Source organism: Brachyhypopomus gauderio, chromosome 16 (genome assembly GCF_052324685.1).
Source record: "Brachyhypopomus gauderio isolate BG-103 chromosome 16, BGAUD_0.2, whole genome shotgun sequence".
In the NCBI taxonomy this organism is placed as follows: domain Eukaryota; kingdom Metazoa; phylum Chordata; class Actinopteri; order Gymnotiformes; family Hypopomidae; genus Brachyhypopomus; species Brachyhypopomus gauderio.
The window spans coordinates 427,572-448,301 of record NC_135226.1 but is presented as its reverse complement, the minus strand read 5'-3'; the positions used below and the strand labels follow the sequence as shown (position 1 = coordinate 448,301).

At 43.4% G+C, this 20,730-nt stretch overlaps 2 protein-coding genes across 2 annotated transcripts in view; both read left to right on the top strand.

Annotated features, from left to right (window-relative positions):
- Positions 1–3,326: 3,326 nt before the first annotated feature.
- Positions 3,327–18,666, top strand: ptbp1a (polypyrimidine tract binding protein 1a). Its single transcript, XM_076975705.1, has 17 exons — positions 3,327–3,436; positions 3,576–3,740; positions 4,641–4,694; positions 4,977–5,007; positions 7,000–7,063; positions 7,172–7,344; positions 7,471–7,617; positions 7,823–7,972; positions 8,095–8,205; positions 12,720–12,897; positions 13,035–13,118; positions 13,292–13,437; positions 14,333–14,366; positions 15,142–15,234; positions 15,390–15,606; positions 16,447–16,524; positions 16,626–18,666. Exons 2-17 carry the CDS (start codon positions 3,733–3,735, stop codon positions 16,756–16,758), a joined length of 1,701 nt encoding a protein of 566 aa, XP_076831820.1. The 5' UTR covers positions 3,327–3,436; positions 3,576–3,732; the 3' UTR covers positions 16,759–18,666.
- Positions 18,667–18,884: 218 nt separating this feature from the next.
- efna2a (ephrin-A2a) overlaps positions 18,885–20,730 on the top strand; it is a 64,336-nt gene continuing 62,490 nt past the window's right edge. Inside the window, exon 1 of the mRNA XM_076975706.1 lies at positions 18,885–20,196. Within this exon, the coding sequence (XP_076831821.1) occupies positions 20,087–20,196 (110 nt within the window). The 5' untranslated portion in view covers positions 18,885–20,086. The remainder of the gene's footprint in view (positions 20,197–20,730) is intronic.

Below are 20,730 nucleotides of genomic sequence, written 5' to 3'. Positions count from 1 at the left end.
CACTCACCAGATTCAGGACCAGGAAATCAAAACCAATCTGATCAGAACCAACCAAATTACAGCTAATCTGAGAGAAACATACATAGAACACTGGGAAAATCAGAAAAAATCACAAAGTAGAATGCAATGTTATCTGGCCCTAAAGAGACAGTACACTGTGGCAGAGTACCTGAGCACAGTGACTGATTTGAAACTGAGAACCACCCTGACGAGGTACAGACTCAGCCAGCACAACCTGGCTATAGAGACTGGCAGGCACAGAAGATCCTGGGTGCCCCAGGAAAACAGAACTTGCCAACAGTGCAAGATAGGTAAAATTGAAACAGAGCTGCATTTCCTGACAGAATGCCAAAAAATCACTGATATTCGAAACAAATTTTACATAAAATTCATCAAGAAACACCCCGCATTCAACAGCCTATCTGATCTAGAGAAACTCCCCTACCTACTAGGAGAGCACAGAGACTGCTGCACACTCGCAGCACAATACGTCATGGCCTGCCACCGTGAGAGGGACAGTGAGTGATCACACATACACGCACACACATACACACATATACGCATACACACACACACGTCTTTGATGTATGTAAATATACATGTGGTTCCCCTTCTTACCTCCTTATGTGTGTATTATTTGATTTCAACTTCTGATTTTATTATTTAATTAGGGAAATGTATTTATGTGTATGTATATATTTATTTTACCTGTTGTTTAACAATTTTGCAATGTTTAGAGTTGTGAGCCCAACTTTTATCTAGTGTTACTAGTGTTGTAAGTGTTCAGGCTTTGGCAATACAAATGAAGCAATATTTGTCATGCCAATAAAGCACCTTGAATTGAGAGAGAGAGAGAGAGAGAGAGAGAGAGAGAGACCACCAAATTTCACAGGAAGAACTAAACACCCAAATTAAAAAACTTCAATCCAGAAAAGCCTGTGGACCCGACAGCATCCGGACAGAGATGCTGAAATGCAGCAGTCCTCAGCTGCAACAGGCTCTGCTCAGATTGTTTAACACCATTCTCCAATCCGGCTACTTTCCTGAGATCTGGAGCAGGGGGCTTATTTCCCCGATCTACAAGAGTGGAGACAAATTTGACCCCAACAACTACCGAGGCGTCTGTGTGAGCAGTAACCTGGGGAAGGTGTTCTGCTGTATCATTAACGCCCGGATACAGGCCTTCCTTACTGAACACAGTGTCTTGAGTAAAGGACAGATTGGTTTTTTACCAAATCACCGCACTACTGACCACATTTACACCCTACACACCCTAATCCACCAACATCTACATACAAAAGATCACACTAAAGTTTTTGCATGTTTTATAGATTTCAAAAAAGCATTTGATTCAATCTGGCAAGAAGGACTATACTATAAAGTTCTACAAAATGGTGTAGGGGGTAAAGTCTATGACATCATTAAATCGATGTATGTCAGTAATAAATGTGGAGTAAAAATTGGCAATAAAATGACGGAGGTCTTCACTCAGGGGCGTGGTGTCAGGCAGGGTTGCAGCTTGTCTCCAACTCTCTTTAATATCTTTATATAAATGATCTAGCAGTGTTACTGGAGCAATCTGCAAACCCCGGCCTGACACTAAACGGAGCGGAAGTTAAATTCCTCCTCTACGCAGATGACCTGCTACTGCTGTCGCCTACAGAACAGGGGCTTCAGCGGCACCTGGACCTGCTGGAGGAGTACTGTCAGACCTGGGCCCTGACAGTCAACCCTGATAAATCTAAAGTCATGATCTTCCAAAAGAAAGCCAGATCTCAGGAAGGCAGACACATTTTCTATCTAGGAGACACCGCCCTAGATCACACCCTCTCCTATAATTACCTGGGGCTCAGAATCAGCGCCTCAGGAGGCTTTGGTCTGGCAGTGGATGCACTGAAAGAGAAGGCCTGTAGAGCCCTCTACTCCATTAAAAACAAATTCGCCAACATCCACATCCCAATTCCAATCTGGCTAAAGATCTTTGACAGTATAATTCTGCCCATTGCGCTGTACGGTAGTGAAGTATGGGGTCCACTCAGTCATCATGACTACACTAGATGGGACAAGAATCCCACTGAAACCCTGCATGCAGAATTCTGTAGAATGATCTTACACGTCCAAAGAAAAACCCCAACTAATGCATGCAGGGCCGAATTAGGCAGATTTCCCTTAATCATTAATATTGAAAAAAGAGTACTTAAATTTTATATGCACCTAAAATCAAGTGACACAACAAGCCTGCACTTTCAGGCTCTCCAGTCCCAAGAGCTGAACCCTGAAAAGAGTCCCATGTGTCAGCTGGTCCAGAGACTGACCTCTAATAACCCCAACTCTCTGACCAGCACTGCTTCCCAAACACCAATCAGAGTCTCCCAAATTATTAAACAGCGTAAAAACACTTATCTGGAACATTGGAGAACCCAAACTCAAACCCAAACTAGACTAAACTGCTTTCTGACCCTAAAACGTGAATACACCCTGGCCATATATCTCCTCACTGTCCGAGATACGAAGCAGAGACAGATCCTCACCAGATACAGACTGAGTGACCACAGCCTGGCCATCGAGAGCGGCCGCTTTAAACAGTCCTGGATCCCCAGAGACCAGAGAGTGTGTGGTCACTGCAGGACAGGTGAGTTAGAGACAGAGGTGCACTTCCTTCTAAAATGCCCCAAATATGAAGAAATCAGACATAAATATTTCAGTCAGTTTGAAAATCAGGTGAGCAGCTTCAGACTGATGACCGATTATGAGAAACTGGCCATCATATTAGGAGAGGGTCCATCAACCTCCACGGCAGCCAGATACGTACAGGAATGTAACAAACTCCGGGACAGTGAGTGAAACACCAGAAGAGTTTATCTATATGTAGTCTGTCCAGAGGTTATATATATATTCCCCTTTGTATGATACTGCATATGTATTTTAATTATTATCAAATTTATTTATTAGCAGTTCAATTATTACATTTATTAATTAACAGTTCTGTATGTATCTTTTCATTGTTCTATGTTATGGATATACATGCATATTGATACTTTATGTTTACATTGATGTACAATTTTTTTTTTATTATTTTTTTTAATTTACTTATTTATTTATCATTTTTATATATGAATGCTTTGACAATACAAATGTGAATTTGTCATGTCAATAAAGCAACTTGAACGAGAGAGAGAGAGAGAGAGAGAGAGAGAGAGAGAGAGAGAGAGAGAGAGAGAGAGAGAGAGAGAGAGAGAGAGAGAGAGAGAGAGAGAGAGAGAGAGAGAGAGAGAGAGAGAGAGAGAGAGAGAGTGTGTTCTAACTGAGGAGCAGCCACACAGATCAGGGAGTGAACAACATGCCAGAGTTCTGATTGAGGGTCGCAGACAGTAAATCACAGATTCCCTTACAACAGGTACCAAGATGACAGGTCACACCAGCAACATGTGAACAGGTGAGGTGCCATCGGTCGTTAAAAGATCTTTCGATATTTAATCTGGAACTACATCCGACTGTCAGGATGTTCTGGTGAAGTTTGGTCTAAAGTTTAGACCGCCTTTTAAGATTGAAAACGATTTGATCCAATCACGTAGCCGACGCTTCTCTGAGCTCCCGCCTATATTCGGCTTTCCCAAGACATTTGACCAATCAGAGGACGCCGTGGCTCCCGCCGCCATTTTGTGAGGTTATAAGACATTCTAGCGAGGCTGCGCTGCCCGACTACGCCGACCTGTAGTTTCGTGTAGTGCCATGGACGGGTAAGTCGGAAACATGTTCCGCGACATTTATGTGTGAGAAAACCACTTTTCTATTGTTAGTGCATTAAGCCTAATTTATAAAGTCATTAAATGAAAATTAATATTGACTAAACTCGAGTGGTAATTTCGTTTGAACCGTTTGGTTGGTCCGTGTGTGTTGGCTGGTAGTTGAACCAGCGACCTGTTGAGCTCCACCACCCACCACCCTAACACCCACCACCCTAACCGCCTACCCGCTAACGGTGGTCAAACGGTCCAGCCGGGTGAACTATACCCCAACAACGCCCAAGCCGTGCTCAGATTACCCGAACTTGACCGGTTCTTCCGCGGTTCCTCTAGCTAACTCGAGCTAGCCTACTTTCTCCATCGCGTGACTCCGTTTCCGCATTGTTGCTGTTAGCTTGGTGCTAGCAGGCAGTAAAACCCCGTTTACCTCACCACCTTCTCCCCCCACAGGTCGCCTCAGCTCAAAACCACTAAACTCTATCATAACCACTTAACCCGACTCGCTCATGTCTTTAGTTGATGTTCATTAAGTTGTTTTAGTGGTCATACCTGTCTGTCTCTCTTCAGTACTTCATAACTGCCCGAACCTGAAGTGGAGCTGTTACTGCCATGTGCATTAACCTGGCTGACTAAATTAACTAAGCTAAATAAATTAACCTAACTAAATTAACTAAACTAAATAAATTAACCTAACTAAATTAACTACCTACCGAGAAAAGAACATTTCTTGCAAAAAGTTGGCCGAACTTGCCGTTGGTCCATCATATCGTGCGGTCCGTGTACTGTTGAACCTAAAGCCTCCATTCCGAGACTAGGTTTCGCTTTTAAAGATGCTATTGATTTATATTAATTTATTCTACATTGAAGTTGGTTTTGGGTTTCATCCCTTCATAGACGTTTGGACACGGACTTGTATCCTCTGGGATCCAGCTACGCCACTGAAATAGAGTAAGATGTTCTTGCATCAGTAATGCCAAAGTAATCTTGTGGGATTGCAGTCACCTGCTGATTACAGAAAATGACACCAAACACAATACTTACATTAAATCCACGTTATCATGTTTGTGTTAAAATTAAAGTAGCTAAAGCAGTGGTCGACAGTCACATACCATTTGAAAAGCACAAAAGAACTGCCCAGTTATTGGTAGTTGTTCATTCTTATGAGTTATGTGATATGGATGGTTTACTCCTAAACTTCTGACTGAAGTGTAACTTTTTCCACTCCCACAGAAGTGTCCATGATATAACAGTTGGCACAAAGGTATGTTTGTTCTACTGTCCTTTAATTTACTTTCTCTTTGCGTCTGTAAAAATAATCATGCTAGTCTTTTGTCACTATACTTTTGTTTCTTATTCAGTTAGTTGATCATGACTTTTGAAATGGACTCTGTTGACTGAATCACAGTAGGCTTTCTTTGGGTATTTTTATTATCCTCTTTTCAGAAAGGCTTCATGTCTCTTTCTCAGCCTTGGAGGACATTGAGTCTGTAACTAGTATCTACCGCCTGCTGATCTTTGTAATTATTCTGGTCAAAGGCTACCTGATGTTTAAACAATCACCCTGAGGTTACAGGAATGCACAAGGCATTACATTTTGCCCTTGTAATTGTTGAGTGTTGACAAGCGTCAGGATGGAAGAAACAATACGTAGACCCTTTGACCAGTGTTGCCTACATGTGCTTAGAGTAGTGTAGCATTTAGCTGAGTTCAGGCTGTGTTCAGATGTGTTTTCTTCCCACTCGTTCTAAAGGCTGGGCAGTTCCTCAATATAGTGGGAATGCATAGTGTTTGTGTCTCCAGGGCCTCATGTCTTAAGGAGTGATCTCATCACTAGTCTTGTTGAAGACTGTGCTAGCTGTGTGTGAGCACTAGGCCTGCAATCTTAGAAGCTGCATTCCTGCTTGGCGGGTCCCTGGGACCAGCAGCAGCCGTGCCCAGCCCTGGGGAGCGTACACTTCCTCACAGGATGTAAACAAGCTGACACCTGCAGATCCTCCGTTTCTACAGGCTGGCGTAGGAGACGTAACTCTGGGATATGTTTCCTTTACCGTCATCTACTAACTCCTCAAGTGAATGCTGAGCAACATAAAAATAGAGGAAGGAAATGCCGGTAGTGGGTGGACAGCTTGTGTGGAACAATGGCCATTTACAGCAGGACAAGGCGGGGGTGTCGGGATTATCCCGACTGGTGATGTGCTGATGATGAGGCCTGAAGAATGCAGTAGTCTCCATTCTGAGACCATTACTGTATTTATATATACACACAAACACATGTTAATATTTTTAATTTGAAAGACACCACAACCATCTGGTTCTGTCCTATTTGTAGTCCTGAGAGCTCCCTCTGTGTTGTGCTACATCAGAATCTGGCATTTTTCTTCTTTGCTAAGCAACAAATCACAATGAAAGATTGGGAGATGTACATATTGCTTCCAGGGTGTGGTAGCATTTGGGACTATTAAGTGTTGGAGGCTGCACTAGTGAGAAGTCCGGTTCTGCTGTGCTAACAGTGCTGTCCTTTTGACTGGAACAGAACACACATTGTGGCAGTAGAGCGTAAAGACTTTAGCTTATCCAGCACATGACCACTTGAGCAGAATCTTGCCATATTGAAGTGCTCTATTAAGAGAGTGATGCTGAATGATTTGCTCTTCAAGCGCTGGGCCGACCACTGAGCCACAGCCTGGCCCACAGCGAGGTCTTTGTGGTCGTGTTGCAGTACACGGCTGCCTCTTTGTCTCTTTGTTGTGCTTTTTAAAAGTAAACAATGGTGTGAGCTCTTCTCTAGCCACTGGTAAACAAAGACGGTCCTTTAGGCGCCAAGATGATGTTTAGGACTACTTTTCAAACAGCTACCATTCCACTATGTTCTATAGGGACATTTAACTTACAGACTCGCCTGTAAAACCTTGTGCTGTACATGAACTCTGAGAATCTAATTTCCTTCTAACCTTGTTTACTGGTAGTTCTCTTAACTGTTACTTCGTGCAATAATTGTTCACAGGCTATGACCTGATGATTTTCTAATTAGTTCATCTTAACGCTAGGTTCAAGGGACCAATCCAAATTTCCTTAAATATCAAACTCCTTTACATTTATTGGTTTCACATTCAGTTTTACGATTGATCCGTACCATTCATCCAGGGTACTTGAAAGTGGAAACTGTATTTTCTTTGCTTCATTAACCCTATAATAAGTTAAGACCATTTGAGAGGCTCTTATGAATTTTATTCCCATTCTGCTTTAACTCCAGCGGGGATCTGACGAACTCTTTTCCTCCTGCATGTCTAACGGTCCATATATCATGAGCGGAGCAGGTATGTGGTTACGCAGGCCTGCCAGGACTAAACTCATTTGGTCATATTTGTACTGCAGATTACTCTGCGTTGTTTACTAACATCTATGAAATGAAATTGACCTTTCAGCAAATGGTAATGACAGCAAAAAGTTCAAAGGTGACATCAGGAGCCCAGGCATTCCATCTCGAGTCGTCCACGTACGTAAATTACCCAACGACATCAACGAAGCAGAAGTGATCTCCTTGGGGCTGCCCTTCGGCAAGGTGACCAACCTGCTGATGCTCAAGGGGAAGAATCAGGTGTGTGGTCTCCAGCTCTACTGCATCAACCAGACGTTAACACCTCATGCACACATAAGATGTTTAACACCATTCTCATCACCTCCTTGTGAAAGTCAAGCGTTTTGAAAGTTTCTTTGTATGTAGGCTTTCCTGGAGATGAACACGGAAGAGTCCGCTCAGACGATGGTGAGCTACTACTCTTCCGTCACGCCCGTCATCAGAAACCACCCGGTCTTCATGCAGTACTCCAATCACAAGGAGCTGAAGACAGATAACTCGCCCAACCAAGTGGTGAGTCAAGTGTCTACTCAGCTTGAGAACTTGCTGATAACAAGCTTGACTGCTTGATGACTTGTGTTCCTTGTTTGATCAGGGAACTCGCCAAATGTTCTGGTTTCCTTCCTAAGTAGACACCATTGATCCCATTAGTCATTCATGAATATGTAGATGAAATGAGCCAGGTTGTCTTGGTCAGCGATCTCCACCCTTCCTGTAGAGAGCGCAGGCAGCGTTGCAGGCGGTGAATGCGGTCCAGACGGGCGGGATGTCTATGGGCAGCGTGGATGGTGGTGGTCCAGGAAGCCCTGTGCTCAGGGTCATCGTGGAGAACCTCTTCTACCCAGTCACCCTGGATGTTCTGCACCAGGTATGTAGTTCTGATCAGCTTTACTCAGACCGTGGTTGTTGGACAACGCGCATCAATATTTAATGTCTTTGTAAAACAATAATGTGACTAATTGAGGTCTAATTGGTTTTGTGGTCTTGTAGATCTTTTCCAAGTTTGGCACTGTGCTGAAGATAATAACCTTCACCAAGAACAGCCAGTTCCAGGCTCTTGTGCAGTACTCTGATGTCATGACTGCTCAGCACGCCAAGCTGGTGAGTTCAGCCACCGCAAAGCCCACGTTGGCCATGGCCTCCCCCCCCGATGGGCGAATCTGACCCTGTGCACCATAGACTCTAATAGCACCTGGTCATTTTTAGGGGTGCGGGAAATTTTCGATTGTTAGATGCATCTCGATGCGCAACGTGGACGATTCAGAATCGATTCACAAATGACAACAATCGATTGTCTAGACGTTAGCTGCGCACATAACAAAGACGCAAGAAGAGCGGCAAATCCAGCCGACACTATAACTTACTAAAGCCTGGTTTTATACTTGACGTGTCGCGAGTGTAATCGCGGTGGCTCCGCCCGTGTGCGAGGGTCTCGCGCGCTGTCGATTCATGAGGTTGTGCACCTCTCGAATTTTGTAACTTTGCGCGCGCCGTGCCTCAGCGCAATGAACAAAGTCATGTTTGTAGTAGGGCTGAACGAATAATTGCATTTGCGATTAGGCCTGTGTTGAAAAAATCGATTTTACGATTCAGAATCGATTCGCATATGATTATCATAATCGATAATCGATTAGTACGTCCAAAGATCGATTTTTTTAGTGAACTTTTACCCCCGCCTCGTCACTGAATTCACGCAGGCGCGCTCGGTCTAACTAACTGTAAAACAACATGGCGTCGGACAGTGACGGTAACGACAATAGTCAAATCGGCTATCTAAAAACAGAAGGACAGTTTATCCAGTGTCAGTGACTATTTACAGTTAGTCCATGTTACTGACAGTTTACCCAGTGTTTTTACAGTTTAAAAAAGTTGGAAATGTTCTTGTAACGTTGGGCACAAGGCGATGGACACAGAATCCTTTGCACTTTCCAAATCGTTACGTTTATTACATTTACCGAAGCGCAGACAGCGCACATAAAACACGTTTACATAGAACATGTGTGACTCAAACAAGACGAGCACAGGACGCTGCGCGAACGCACATTAAATAGACAAACCACACAAACCCCCAGTGATGACGAGACGAGCCAGAGGTGAGACCAGTGACTGTATATACGGTCTCTGGGTGAGACTTATCACAAGATGCACCCGTACCCACGGAGACGACAGACGATTAGACGCAGACAACGTTAACACACGCCCAAAAGGGAGGGGTCGGGGACCGTAACGTGACGGTTCTGTTCTTATATTCGCACTTTAAAGAAAAATACACGTTTACATTTTATACTTTCAGTTTATTAAGTGTGAGCACTTTTAAAATAAAAATGCATTTGGTAGCAACAGCTTTTGGGTGAATTCTTAATTATTTCAATCATAATAATAATGCACTGGTTAGTGTCCCAGTAGGAGTCCACTGTTGCAGATATAGACACCTCAAAGATGTCCTCTGTTTATTGTCCTGGATTACCTTTCTTGAAGGTAGATTTATGATGACCCTTTTCACCAGTCTTCCAGCCATTAGTAACTACCAACTACCAGTAACTATTTGCTGATTAATATCGATATAATACTAGTTTTAACATGTTGCTTTTGTACATAGTCAGGAAACAGCTCAAATACATTTTTAATAACACTAAACCCCGAATTGGATCGAATCGATTAAATCGGATTAAATCGAAACAAATCGTTTTTTAATCTTCGGAATCGGATCGATTCTTGGAATTTGAATCGATACCCAGCCCTATTTGCGATATTCTCGCGATATTTTAAAACGTGATTCTCTAATCGCACAGGCTGCAATTTAAACTGGTCACGTGACTTGGGAGCGAGCCGAGCCGAGGACGAACGGAGCAAACCCGAGCAGGAGGCAGGGAGGTGGAGAAATGAAGTTAACACAGCGCACTTTAACTTGTTGCACAATGGCTTCAGGCTCGACAGAAGCTGACACAACTGAAAGTCTAATACCAAAGAGGGGCAGCACATCAGTTGTGTGAAATTACTTTGGCTTTAAAAAAGATGCTGCTCAACGTCAGGTACCCTGCAAAACGTGTCTTGCTACTGTTGCTACGACGCGAGGTAACACTACAAACCTTCAGCATTTAAAAAAACACCACAAAGCCTCGTATGATTTGTAAGGCTAAAATGCCAACGACCAGTGCTGCGTCTTCAAATACGCCAAAGTGTTTCTCTGCGCTTATACAGCTTTAGTATGCGGTGAGCAGCGACATACCGTAAAATCACGCATATAGGCGCAATAAGATTTAAAGCACGGATGAATCACAAAAGCGCGGATAGCTTGACCGCTGTCCAGCAGACAGGGTTCATTGTAGTGTTGCCACCTGTCCCGGTTTTCCCTGGCTGTCCCGGTTTGTCCCGGTTTTTCTTCTTTTTAATATTCGGTCCCGGCAAAAAAATTAGGTTAGTTAAAACCACGATTCAGACTGTATCTGCACACTTTAAATCTGTTTTTTTTTCTCGCGGTGTCTATTTTAAACCCCTCCGGTAACATTTTACGTTAGCCCCCCCCTTTGTGTCAGTATGACAGTGCCCTTGTTTTTTGTCAGACCTAGGTGCCAACCCTAGTTCACTGACCGAACCGTTTGAAAGTGTAACTCTTTATGGATGTAATTGGAAGCGGCACGATGAAGTAACTCGGGCAGTAACGGAGTTGAAAGACATGATGCCCGTTAATATAGTGAACAAGCCCGGCTTCATGGCTTTGTTAAACACACTGGATATGCGCTACCAAATGCCCTCACGCACATATTTTACATATTTTAGCCAAGTTGCTATACCTGCAGGGTTGGCAACTCTCACGCATTGAGCGTCTTAGACTGAAAAGTTACTAGTTCGCTCTGGCGCCAACCACAGGCGATCGATCGATCGCGATATAATAATAATCCCCCCCCCCCCCCTCGACAAATTACGTTCGCCACCCACTCCAGGTTCAAGTCTCACTCCAAGCGATCTTGAAAAGTTGCCAACCCTGTATCTGAGCTGTATAAAAAAATGCCGAAACTGAGTTTCCTGAAAACTGGAAAAAATCGCATTTTAAATCGCAATCACGATTTATAGATAAAAAATAGCAATTACATTATTTTCCAAAATCGTTCAGCCCTAGTTTGTAGGGTTCATACACCTTTACAAGGTGGAATTAAAGCACTTGTACGGCACTTTCAAAGTCCATTTCTATATTTCCCAGCACGTTAAACTTAATTTAGTTAAATATTTATACATATACTCGAAATAATTCGCTTTATTGCATTATTTAATGGTTTATTTTCAAAACGCCCAATCCTAACGTCTTTCGCGCCCTGCTGCACACATTGGAGCAGAGATACAGCGTCCCGTCTAGGAGATTATTTTTCGATATTTAGTTGGAATTCTTGGAATCTTTATTTTTATATAAGGAATGTGTCTAAGTTATTAGCTATTCAAAATATGCTGAAGTGTACAATCAATTTTTTAATTAAAGCTGATGACACAGAATTCTGAATGTGTATGAAAAGTTTTGTGATTTTGGTAAATTTCTGATTTTGTCTGAGGAGTTCTATTCTCAGGATATTGTTTTAAGTCAGCTGCTAGCACATCATTCTACTCGTGTGTGGAAGCTGTGGTTTTGGTACCACATATTTGTTTGTTGTTTGCACATAATGTTGGTTAAGAGTTGGCATTTGCTGAAATTTGTTAATTTACTGCAAACATGCTGCTACAGCTGCACTTTTTCAGTTTGTATTTCTTTGTTCAATTCTCTGGAGTGTGGCCTTGTACTTTCCATATTGCTTTCGTTTGATTAAATATAAAATAAAATGGGAGTTTTAAAATGGAAATAAAATTGAAGTTAATTCATCATGGATTGCTACTACCAAGATGCATCAATAATCGTTTTATAATCGAATCGCAGACCTCTGAATCGTAATCGAATCGTAGAGTGCTTGGAGATTCCCACCCCTAGTCATTTTATAAGATTAATGTGTGGGTTGCATATCAATAAGAATTTAGCCATGTGCATTTATACTTGGTTGCCAAAATGTCTCCAGTTAGTCACTCTGAAAAAGAATTGCTATATTATATGCAAATCATCTTCTACACAGTAATGCTATGCAAAATATAGTTGCTACCACAAATTTTGCATGCCATCATGGATTTCTTTATACAGTTCTAATGACTGGTTAAGCTAATTAATACATCGGTGACCCTTGTTACATCTGTAGCAAATGCCACTACAGGCCACAGATGTTTTTTGCGGGCAGGACCAGCTATTAAGTATTTAATTTAAGTTCTGCAGCAAACTATGTGCATCCACAATTAAACCATGACTAATGTATCAGACCACCTCCAAGTGATTTGTGCAAATTTTATTTAAATGTGTGCAAGTTCGTTTACACCTGTTTTATGTGGATAATTTCTAACCGTATATAATACTGATATTCAAGACAGTCATAAATTGGCAGCTTTCCTGTGAGGTTAAACGTAGACCAGGCCATGCACAGTCTCTCCTGCTTCTCTGTAGTCCAGTAGACAAACCCCTTTTGAGATGGGGGTCTGTTTAAAGATAGACACGTGTCCAGCCTGTAGGTAGACGCGTCTGCTCACTTGGCTGCACTTCTCTGTAGTCTCTAGATGGTCAGAACATCTACAACGCCTGCTGCACCCTGCGCATCAGCTTCTCCAAGCTCACCAGCCTGAACGTCAAGTACAACAACGATAAGAGCAGAGACTACACGCGTCCAGACCTGCCCTCGGGAGACCAGCCCTCGCTGGAGCCCCAGGCCATGGCCGCCACCGCCTTCAGTAAGGGCACCGCTGCTCATACTGCTGCTGCTCTGAAGAACTCGGCCTGTTCTTGGAGAAGCACGCCTTTCACTTCTCCAGCGTGCTTGACCTTTTGGGTGACCCCTCTCTCTCCTGCCCTCTCTTGGCTTTTGCAGCAGCGGCTCCTGGTCTCATCTCGGCGTCCCCCTACGCCAGTGCTCACGGCTTCACACCTGCCTTCGCCATCCAACAGGCAGCAGGTAAAGGTTCATTAACACAGTAGCTGTGGTATCAGCACCATCACTGACCCAGTGCTGCAGTGTGTACCGCTTACAAACAAGCTGCTGAATTCACGGCTGTTGAACCTTGCGTTGTGTGTGTTAAGTGGAAAAATCCCCCATAGTGTCCCCCCGTGTTGTCTCCCTGTCCCCAGGTCTGTCCCTGCCGGGCATGCCGGCCGGTGCTCTGGCGTCTCTGGGCGTCCCCAGCGCGGTAGCCGCGGCAGCGGGACGTCTGGGGCTGAGCGGCCTGAGTGGCGCGGGACACAGTGTCCTGCTGGTCAGCAGCCTGAACCCAGAGGTCAGTCTCCCTCCGTCTCACACCTGTCTCACATTATTAACCCTGCACCAACAACCCCAAGGAGAATTGCACTTCCAACATAGATTGGCACTTAAATCAGGTTTTAGTTAAGCAGTTAGCTGATGCCTCCTTAAAGGAAACCTAATGGATTTTATTGAAAACTTCACTTGTTAACCTTGACTTTGTACCAGCTGTTTCTGACCCATTTCATACCATGTGTGATAGACACTGGAGGTATTTGATCCATATGACATTTTACCTTAACTCAAAGAAAGAACCTTGCGGACAGAGACAGGTGTCTGGCGGCTATTTCTGAACATTTATTAACTCCTGTCTCCAGTCACCTGATGCATTTTCATTTATAGTCTTTCTTTAGAGCTGTGATTTATATTGTCTCCTTGCCTTTTTCTGTATTTCATTGTTAATCCTTTCTCCTCTCTTTTTCTTAGTGTTCCTCTAGTGAAAGGCATTTAATTTTAGCAAGTTCTGCTGACTGGAACACTACATTTCTTTGTGTATACTGACCTTGTTTTTTTACTTCCCTGTTTCATTTCTCCCCCCCCCCTTCTGTTATCTTCATCTGGATTCTCCTTTTACCAACTGACTGCACGGTTTTTTTTGTTTTGCCCCCCTCCCCTCCAAATACCACCCCCTTCATTTCAATTTTGGATATACCTTCAAAACATATCCGCAAATGACAACAACCAACCCCAAACATTTCATTGTTACCGTGGTGACTCCTCTTCTATGCCCCGCCCCCGTCACCTATCTTCATGATCCTACCACCACCGTTTTTTGGCCATTGTGGAACTGCCTCGCTGTGGACATGTCCAACCTGTCCTGCGATCTTTACCTGTCCTTCTTCCTCCGCTGCCTTCCTCTGCTGTCTCTAAAGAGCGTTACACCCCAATGCCTCTTTATTCTTTTCGGTATGTTATCATTGGCATCTTCTTTTTTAATTACCCTTTTGTGTTTTTTCATATTTTTAACTGTTCAGTCTAAAATGAGCATTTTATTTGTGTGTAAATACTGTATTTTTGCATTTCCATGTTGAGATGGCAACAAGGTGCAGCATTTTAGCCCATGCTACGCTAGTGCGTGCGCTCTAATGGCCACGTGCTACGCTAGTGCGTGCGCTCTAAAGGCCACGTGCTACGCTAGTGCGTGCGCTCTAAAGGCCACGTGCAGACTCCCATACTGACTGTGGTTCGGTACCTTCCTAACTTCAGCCTGAAGCTGGTGACAATCTGGGAATGAGGTGTTGCATCTTTTTGCTCATTTCTAACATGCCCACTCTAGCCATCTTTAGGGACTTGCATGAACTTCTCTTGATTTGGTTTGGCATGTTTCATTAATCAGATACCATACGACTGATCATTCTCTGCTACAGGCAGATATAGTAGCTTTGTTTACGGAATAAAACAGTAGTTTAATTATCTGTAGTTTTAGTAGTGTAGTTTGGGTGGCTTTCAAAGAGATATAGAAGCAGGTGATGGAGTAACTTTCAGAATGCTTGGTCAGACTCAGTTCAGGGAATCGATGCTACATGTAGATGTGCGTTAGTGCATGTTGTACTACAATACAAACTCTAAAGTGATTGAACTGATATGGTTAGATTTGAACACTTGAAGAATTTTGAAGCACTGTTGAAATGTGAGTGTAGTTGTTGCATTGAGGAATGCCTTAACATGTTTCTTTTTGAAGGCGTGTATGGTGATGTCATGAGAGTGAAGATCCTCTTTAACAAGAAGGAGAACGCCTTGGTCCAGATGGCAGATGGCACACAAGCCCAGTTGGGTATGGACACCTCCGCGTTCGTCTTGTTCCGTTTCACCGTCTAGCTTGACTTCCCTCGGCATGTTCTTGTAAACGCAGGTGCTATTGATGTTTTTTTTTTTGCATTTTCTTTTCTAATCGAGCAGCTTCATAGCGACATGTTTTTGTGCCCTTAGCCATGAGTTACCTGAACGGTCAGAAGCTCCACGGCAGGTCCCTGCGCATCACGCTGTCCAAACACACCACGGTTCAGCTGCCCCGTGAGGGCCACGAGGACCAGGGCCTCACCAAGGACTACAGCAGCTCCCCCCTGCACCGCTTCAAGAAGCCAGGCTCCAAGAACTACTCCAACATCTTCCCCCCCTCATCCACCCTGCACCTCTCCAACATCCCGTGAGTCCTCCGCACTCGCTGCTGTCCTCCTGGCTGCTTCACGGGGGGTGTATCTTTTCTTTTATGCATCAATGGCCAATTTGACTGATGCCCATTTTCTTTCTTTATAAACAAGAATAAATAAAGGCAAACTGACATTTTTGTTCCATTCTCTTCTAATGAAAATGTGTACATTATAGGACGAACCTTTTCTTTTTGCCAAACTCCAGATATAGAGCCGTATTTTTACTTTTCCCAAGTTAAAACAAGTGCACTACACTTCATACACTTCATGCATATTCTTCATACAAATGAAGAATAATTAAGGCACCTTTAAGTTGTCAGTGTGTGGCCAATAGTCACCGTGCTGTTTGTGTGTGGCCAATAGTCACCGTGCTGTTTGTGTGTGGGGCCAATGGTCACCGTGCTGTTTGTGTGTGGGGCCAATGGTCACCGTGCTGTTTGTGTGTGGGGCCAATGGTCACCGTGCTGTTTGTGTGTGGGGCCAATGGTCACCGTGCTGTTTGTGTGTGGGGCCAATGGTCACCGTGCTGTTTGTGTGTGGGGCCAATGGTCACCGTGCTGTTTGTGTGTGGGGCCAATGGTCACCGTGCTGTTTGTGTGTGGGGCCAATGGTCACCGTGCTGTTCGTGTGGGGCTGCGTGTGTGCTGCTGTCGCCCTCGTGTGGTGAAGTGTAAATATAACCTGGTGGTGACTGAGAATTAGTCAGTTTTCTGCATTAGCCAGAACAAATGACAAGTCGATTGCACAGATAAGCCACCAATTCTGTTCACCAGTTGGTCTCTAGCAGCTTAGGAAGCTGCACCCTGTGCTAATGGAACATGTCTGTGTCTCACTAGACCTTCAGTTGGCGAAGATGATCTTAAAGGCCTGTTTCGGAGTTCAGGGGCGACCGTTAAGGCCTTCAAGTTTTTCCAGTAGGTTTCCATTAACTCCTCTTCTGTTAGGTTCTTCATAGCTTTATTTGTCTTAGTGTTCTTGTTTGTTTGTAATTGTTTTATTTGCCTTTGTCTTTTAGGAAAGATCACAAGATGGCACTCATTCAGATGGGCACTGTAGAAGAGGCCATCACGTCACTTATCGAGTTTCATAATCATGACCTGGGGGAGAACCATCACCTTAGAGTGTCCTTCTCCAAGTCAACCATCTGAAGGGCTTTGTCACAGGCTTGTAAATGTGGAGAGGAGTGTGAGGAAAGACCGTCACTTTAGACCAAACTTAAGCCTTCCACAACTTATAATGCTGTGGATTTTCCACAAACACACTTGATCATTCCTTACCTTATATCTTTATTCACAAGTATGCTTGTCAATGATGCCACTTTGAACTTGTAGACCAGAAAAAAACCCAGAAAAACTTTTTTTTTTTTTTTTTTTTTCTCGTGGTGTTTTGTTTTTTCGCCCTTAGACGTTGTAGACACAGGCACTGGTGCAGACCCAGTTGTGCTCTGTGGCGCTTCTGTGAAACAGTCTTGTTTTGGGTCATAGATGCTGCCTAGTTTCTACTGTGTGCCTCTGAGAGAACCAACACGGTTTCGGGTTTGTGCACCTGAACTCTGTTTTGTATCACTTTTGTGGTTACACCCCCTTTCCTTGCTGTGCCTTAAATGGTGTTTAAAATGCATCTTCTGTTTGGCCTTAGTGCTCTCCCTGATAAAGGGCTGGTGAGGGTGTGTATATATACATACACATGGAATTTACATGTTAATTTCAGTTGGAGGGAGGGGTCTGATTTGTACATGGACTGATTTAACTATTCTACAGGTTAAAGAAATCAGTTTCACACAACTGATTTGAAATCCTGTTCATATTTTATAAGGCTTTCATATGATAGTTACTCTATATATGAAGTTCCTCGTCTTTATGTAAAATGTATCCCTCTAGTGTCATTCCATTTGCCTTTTATAGATGCACACGTTTTTGTATCATTTCTATACTGTATCAGATGTATTTGGGCATTGTCCCAGCACACGGTGCCTTAGCTTCACCTCCACAGTCTGGACACCAGGTCCTCGGCCCTAGAGTTGCTCTGATGCACACTAGCCTCCCACAGCAGGCCTTATGACCAGCTCCACAGCCTTTATCTGGGCGCTGTGTCCAACTTTAAGGCGAAAAAGGCACATTGGTTGCCCTTTGACAATGTAGATGATAGTGAATGATTTTCATGGATCGCCTGTGCCTGTTCACCCTTGAACTGAACTTTTCAGGCCCCTTTTTGCTTATGTAGCAAATGTTATTCCCCCTTACGTGAGCCTGCTGGCACTAAAAAGCTAAATGTCTTAAAATAGTTTAAAAAATGTATCCGATGTGAACTGATCAGTTTTGGCATTTATAAACTCTGTAAATTGAGTTTTTGTGAAAGTGAAGAGTGTGAGAGTTGTGGAGTTTGGGATCCAGCTGTATGTCCTACCCTGGTCTGGCAGACTAAATGAGTCTTAAACCTCAAACATTCCCATTAGGCATGGACTTTTCAGGACAATTAAGTAGAAACATTTGTTCATTTCTGTGCTATTTTCCCTTTTAGGGAAATCAGGACTGTGTCCTGCTTTTAAATTTCAGATGGGATAGTTTTACTTGAGACAGCGTTTGAGTATTTTTCCAGGCAGGGTGTTTCTTTCCTATCCTCGTCTGCTCAATTGAAGCAGCCTCATTTGCTCTTGGAGTGAGAGAAGGTTATGACTTGAAATGAGACCAAAACAGTCTTAAAATATAGAGCTCCACCATGTGGCCTTTTTGAAAAATAAATGAACAAATTAAAAAGTGATTTTCTTTGGAATAGTAAAATGAGACCAAGTTGGTTGGGTGGTGAGCAGGTGTAGCTGTACATACTTCTGTGAGCTTATGTCCTCCCTGGCTCTCCTAAATGGGGATCAGTGCTTTATGTATATTTTGATAAAGGCGGCAACAAGAGTTTTGCTCTTTGTGGAGTTTTTTATTTTAATTTTTTTGCACCGAATATTAAAGATATTCCAGAAGTGTCAGTACATGTAAGTGCCCCTCTGAAGAAAACATCCTTTGATACTTTATTTTCTGCTTTCAATAAATCTATCTTCACTTTTATCTTGTCTTTAGTGTCTGTGTTTTTGTTAAGCTTGTTGGTGTTCCATAACCACTTCTCCTTCCCCTGTTTGACCTGTCACATGGTTCATTTACTCTTCTGTGCCTCAAGCAGATTTCACCCCGTTTATGTGTTCATATATGCTGGCTGTGGTTTCTGCAGATAGTAAAATATTTTTGTGTTTGTTTTTGGGATTTTTTCTTAAATGTGAAGTTAAATGTTTCTGGGGTGTTGATCTGCATAACCCTGCAGTAAACTATAAATATTGTGGAAATGGATAATTGGGCAGAATTATTGGGAAGTATGTTTTTCCTTTTTTTATTTTAATGCTTTAATATGTTCAACGAAGTTCAAATTGCGTTTTGGATCTTTGGGAAGGATCACACCTTAAATTGGAGAAACAAGCTTGTGCTTACAGCAGGTGGCGCTCTTGATCATTATTAAAGTATATTCCCATCGTCTGTAGACGATCCGTTAGTCTGTACGGTAACCTGTGCATTAAAACCACTTGGGACCTAACGTGAGAAGCACTTACATCCTTCAGATGAAAGCTGTTAATAACGGGAGTGTTGGTAGAGAACAACCGATCCGGATCATTAGTCCTACAGAGTTCTTTGGATGCATGTTTTATTTTTAAAGGTTGCGTCACCAATAAATAAATGTAGACCAGACGTGTGAAACGTTCATGTGAACATTGATCACGGTTGGTGTGAGAGGTTCAGACCTCGGGAGCAGCCGCCTTTGCTCTCGGTACTTTGGATGCTGGCCGAACTGGAGCCATATATTCCGGCGGTGTGTAGATGTGGAGAAGAGCGTGATGGTGTGATGAAGGTTTCTCCTGGACCTCGGTGTTCAGGCTGAGCCAGCGCTCTGAGACGTGCAGTACTAGTTCTGATCCTCGACGAGAGAGTGAACTGGGATGTGCAGTCACGCGTGTAAATGCTGGACTACGTGGATACAGACCGACGAGCTCTTCTTCAAACGTGCGAGTACTTTAACCTGGACTGATTAACGCACACGACCACACGTGAAGCACCTGGTAGACCTGCACGCTGGACTTCACCTGCGCTCGCGCTACGGCGCGCGGGACACGCGTGTGGCGCGAGGAACTTGTGCGCGGTGGGACCGTCGTGCAGCATCTTACACACTTCACCACCACGGAGGACGTTATACCTGCAGTTTACCCTCAATCACAGCGTGCAAAAGAGCATTTCGGCTAGTTTATGTGTCCTCTCTATCATGAAACGGGCTGTTTAAGATGCGCCTCACAACCTGCTTAATCAGAGAAGAGAACCGATACCGGACCACTGCCTGCTCGTTATGGCTACATTTACAAACAGGGTTCTGTAAGAAATAAATGTCCAGCATCTATTACAAGAATATTCGTGTCAAGTTCAAGAAAGTGCTACATCTACGTCTCAAATGGAGGTGCCAGTAATGGTGTTTATGGCTGTGTGTTGGGTGTCGGTTTGGGCGGACGACAAGATCATCACAGACAGACACGCCGTGTACTGGAACAGCTCCAACTCCAGGTACCAGCCCGATCAGATGTGTCCACCCGGGACTAGTAAAAGTGACCCTGCCTTTTGCACACACATCGTCTGGTCGTTGTCTTACTTTGACATTTGCTGTTCAGACAGTTTTTATTGTGTTCGGTTAAAAAATTATAATAGAAAACTCTAAGAAAACTCTTAGTCTGTTTTACAGCCGTCATGGGTCTGGGGGTCTACTTGGTTACATAACACACATTTATTATGTGTATATTATGTATTATTACACACACTTATTACAGCTTACATGATGTTATATATAATATTACGGTGAATATGGTCAATAATGAAAAAACGTAAATGCTTTATTTTTTGTCTCAAGGTTTACATGGTGAAAGTCGTATGATTTCACTTCAACAGTGCAAAGACGTGTGTAGAACAAAACCTTTCTGTTTTGATGGCGCACATTTAATCGGAGCTTGTAGTCACCTCTTCAACTAGAACAGATTTATCAGTAGTTGTCATGATTACACAGTGACCCAAATGTGAAATTCTGAGGGCCAACAGTTCTTACTT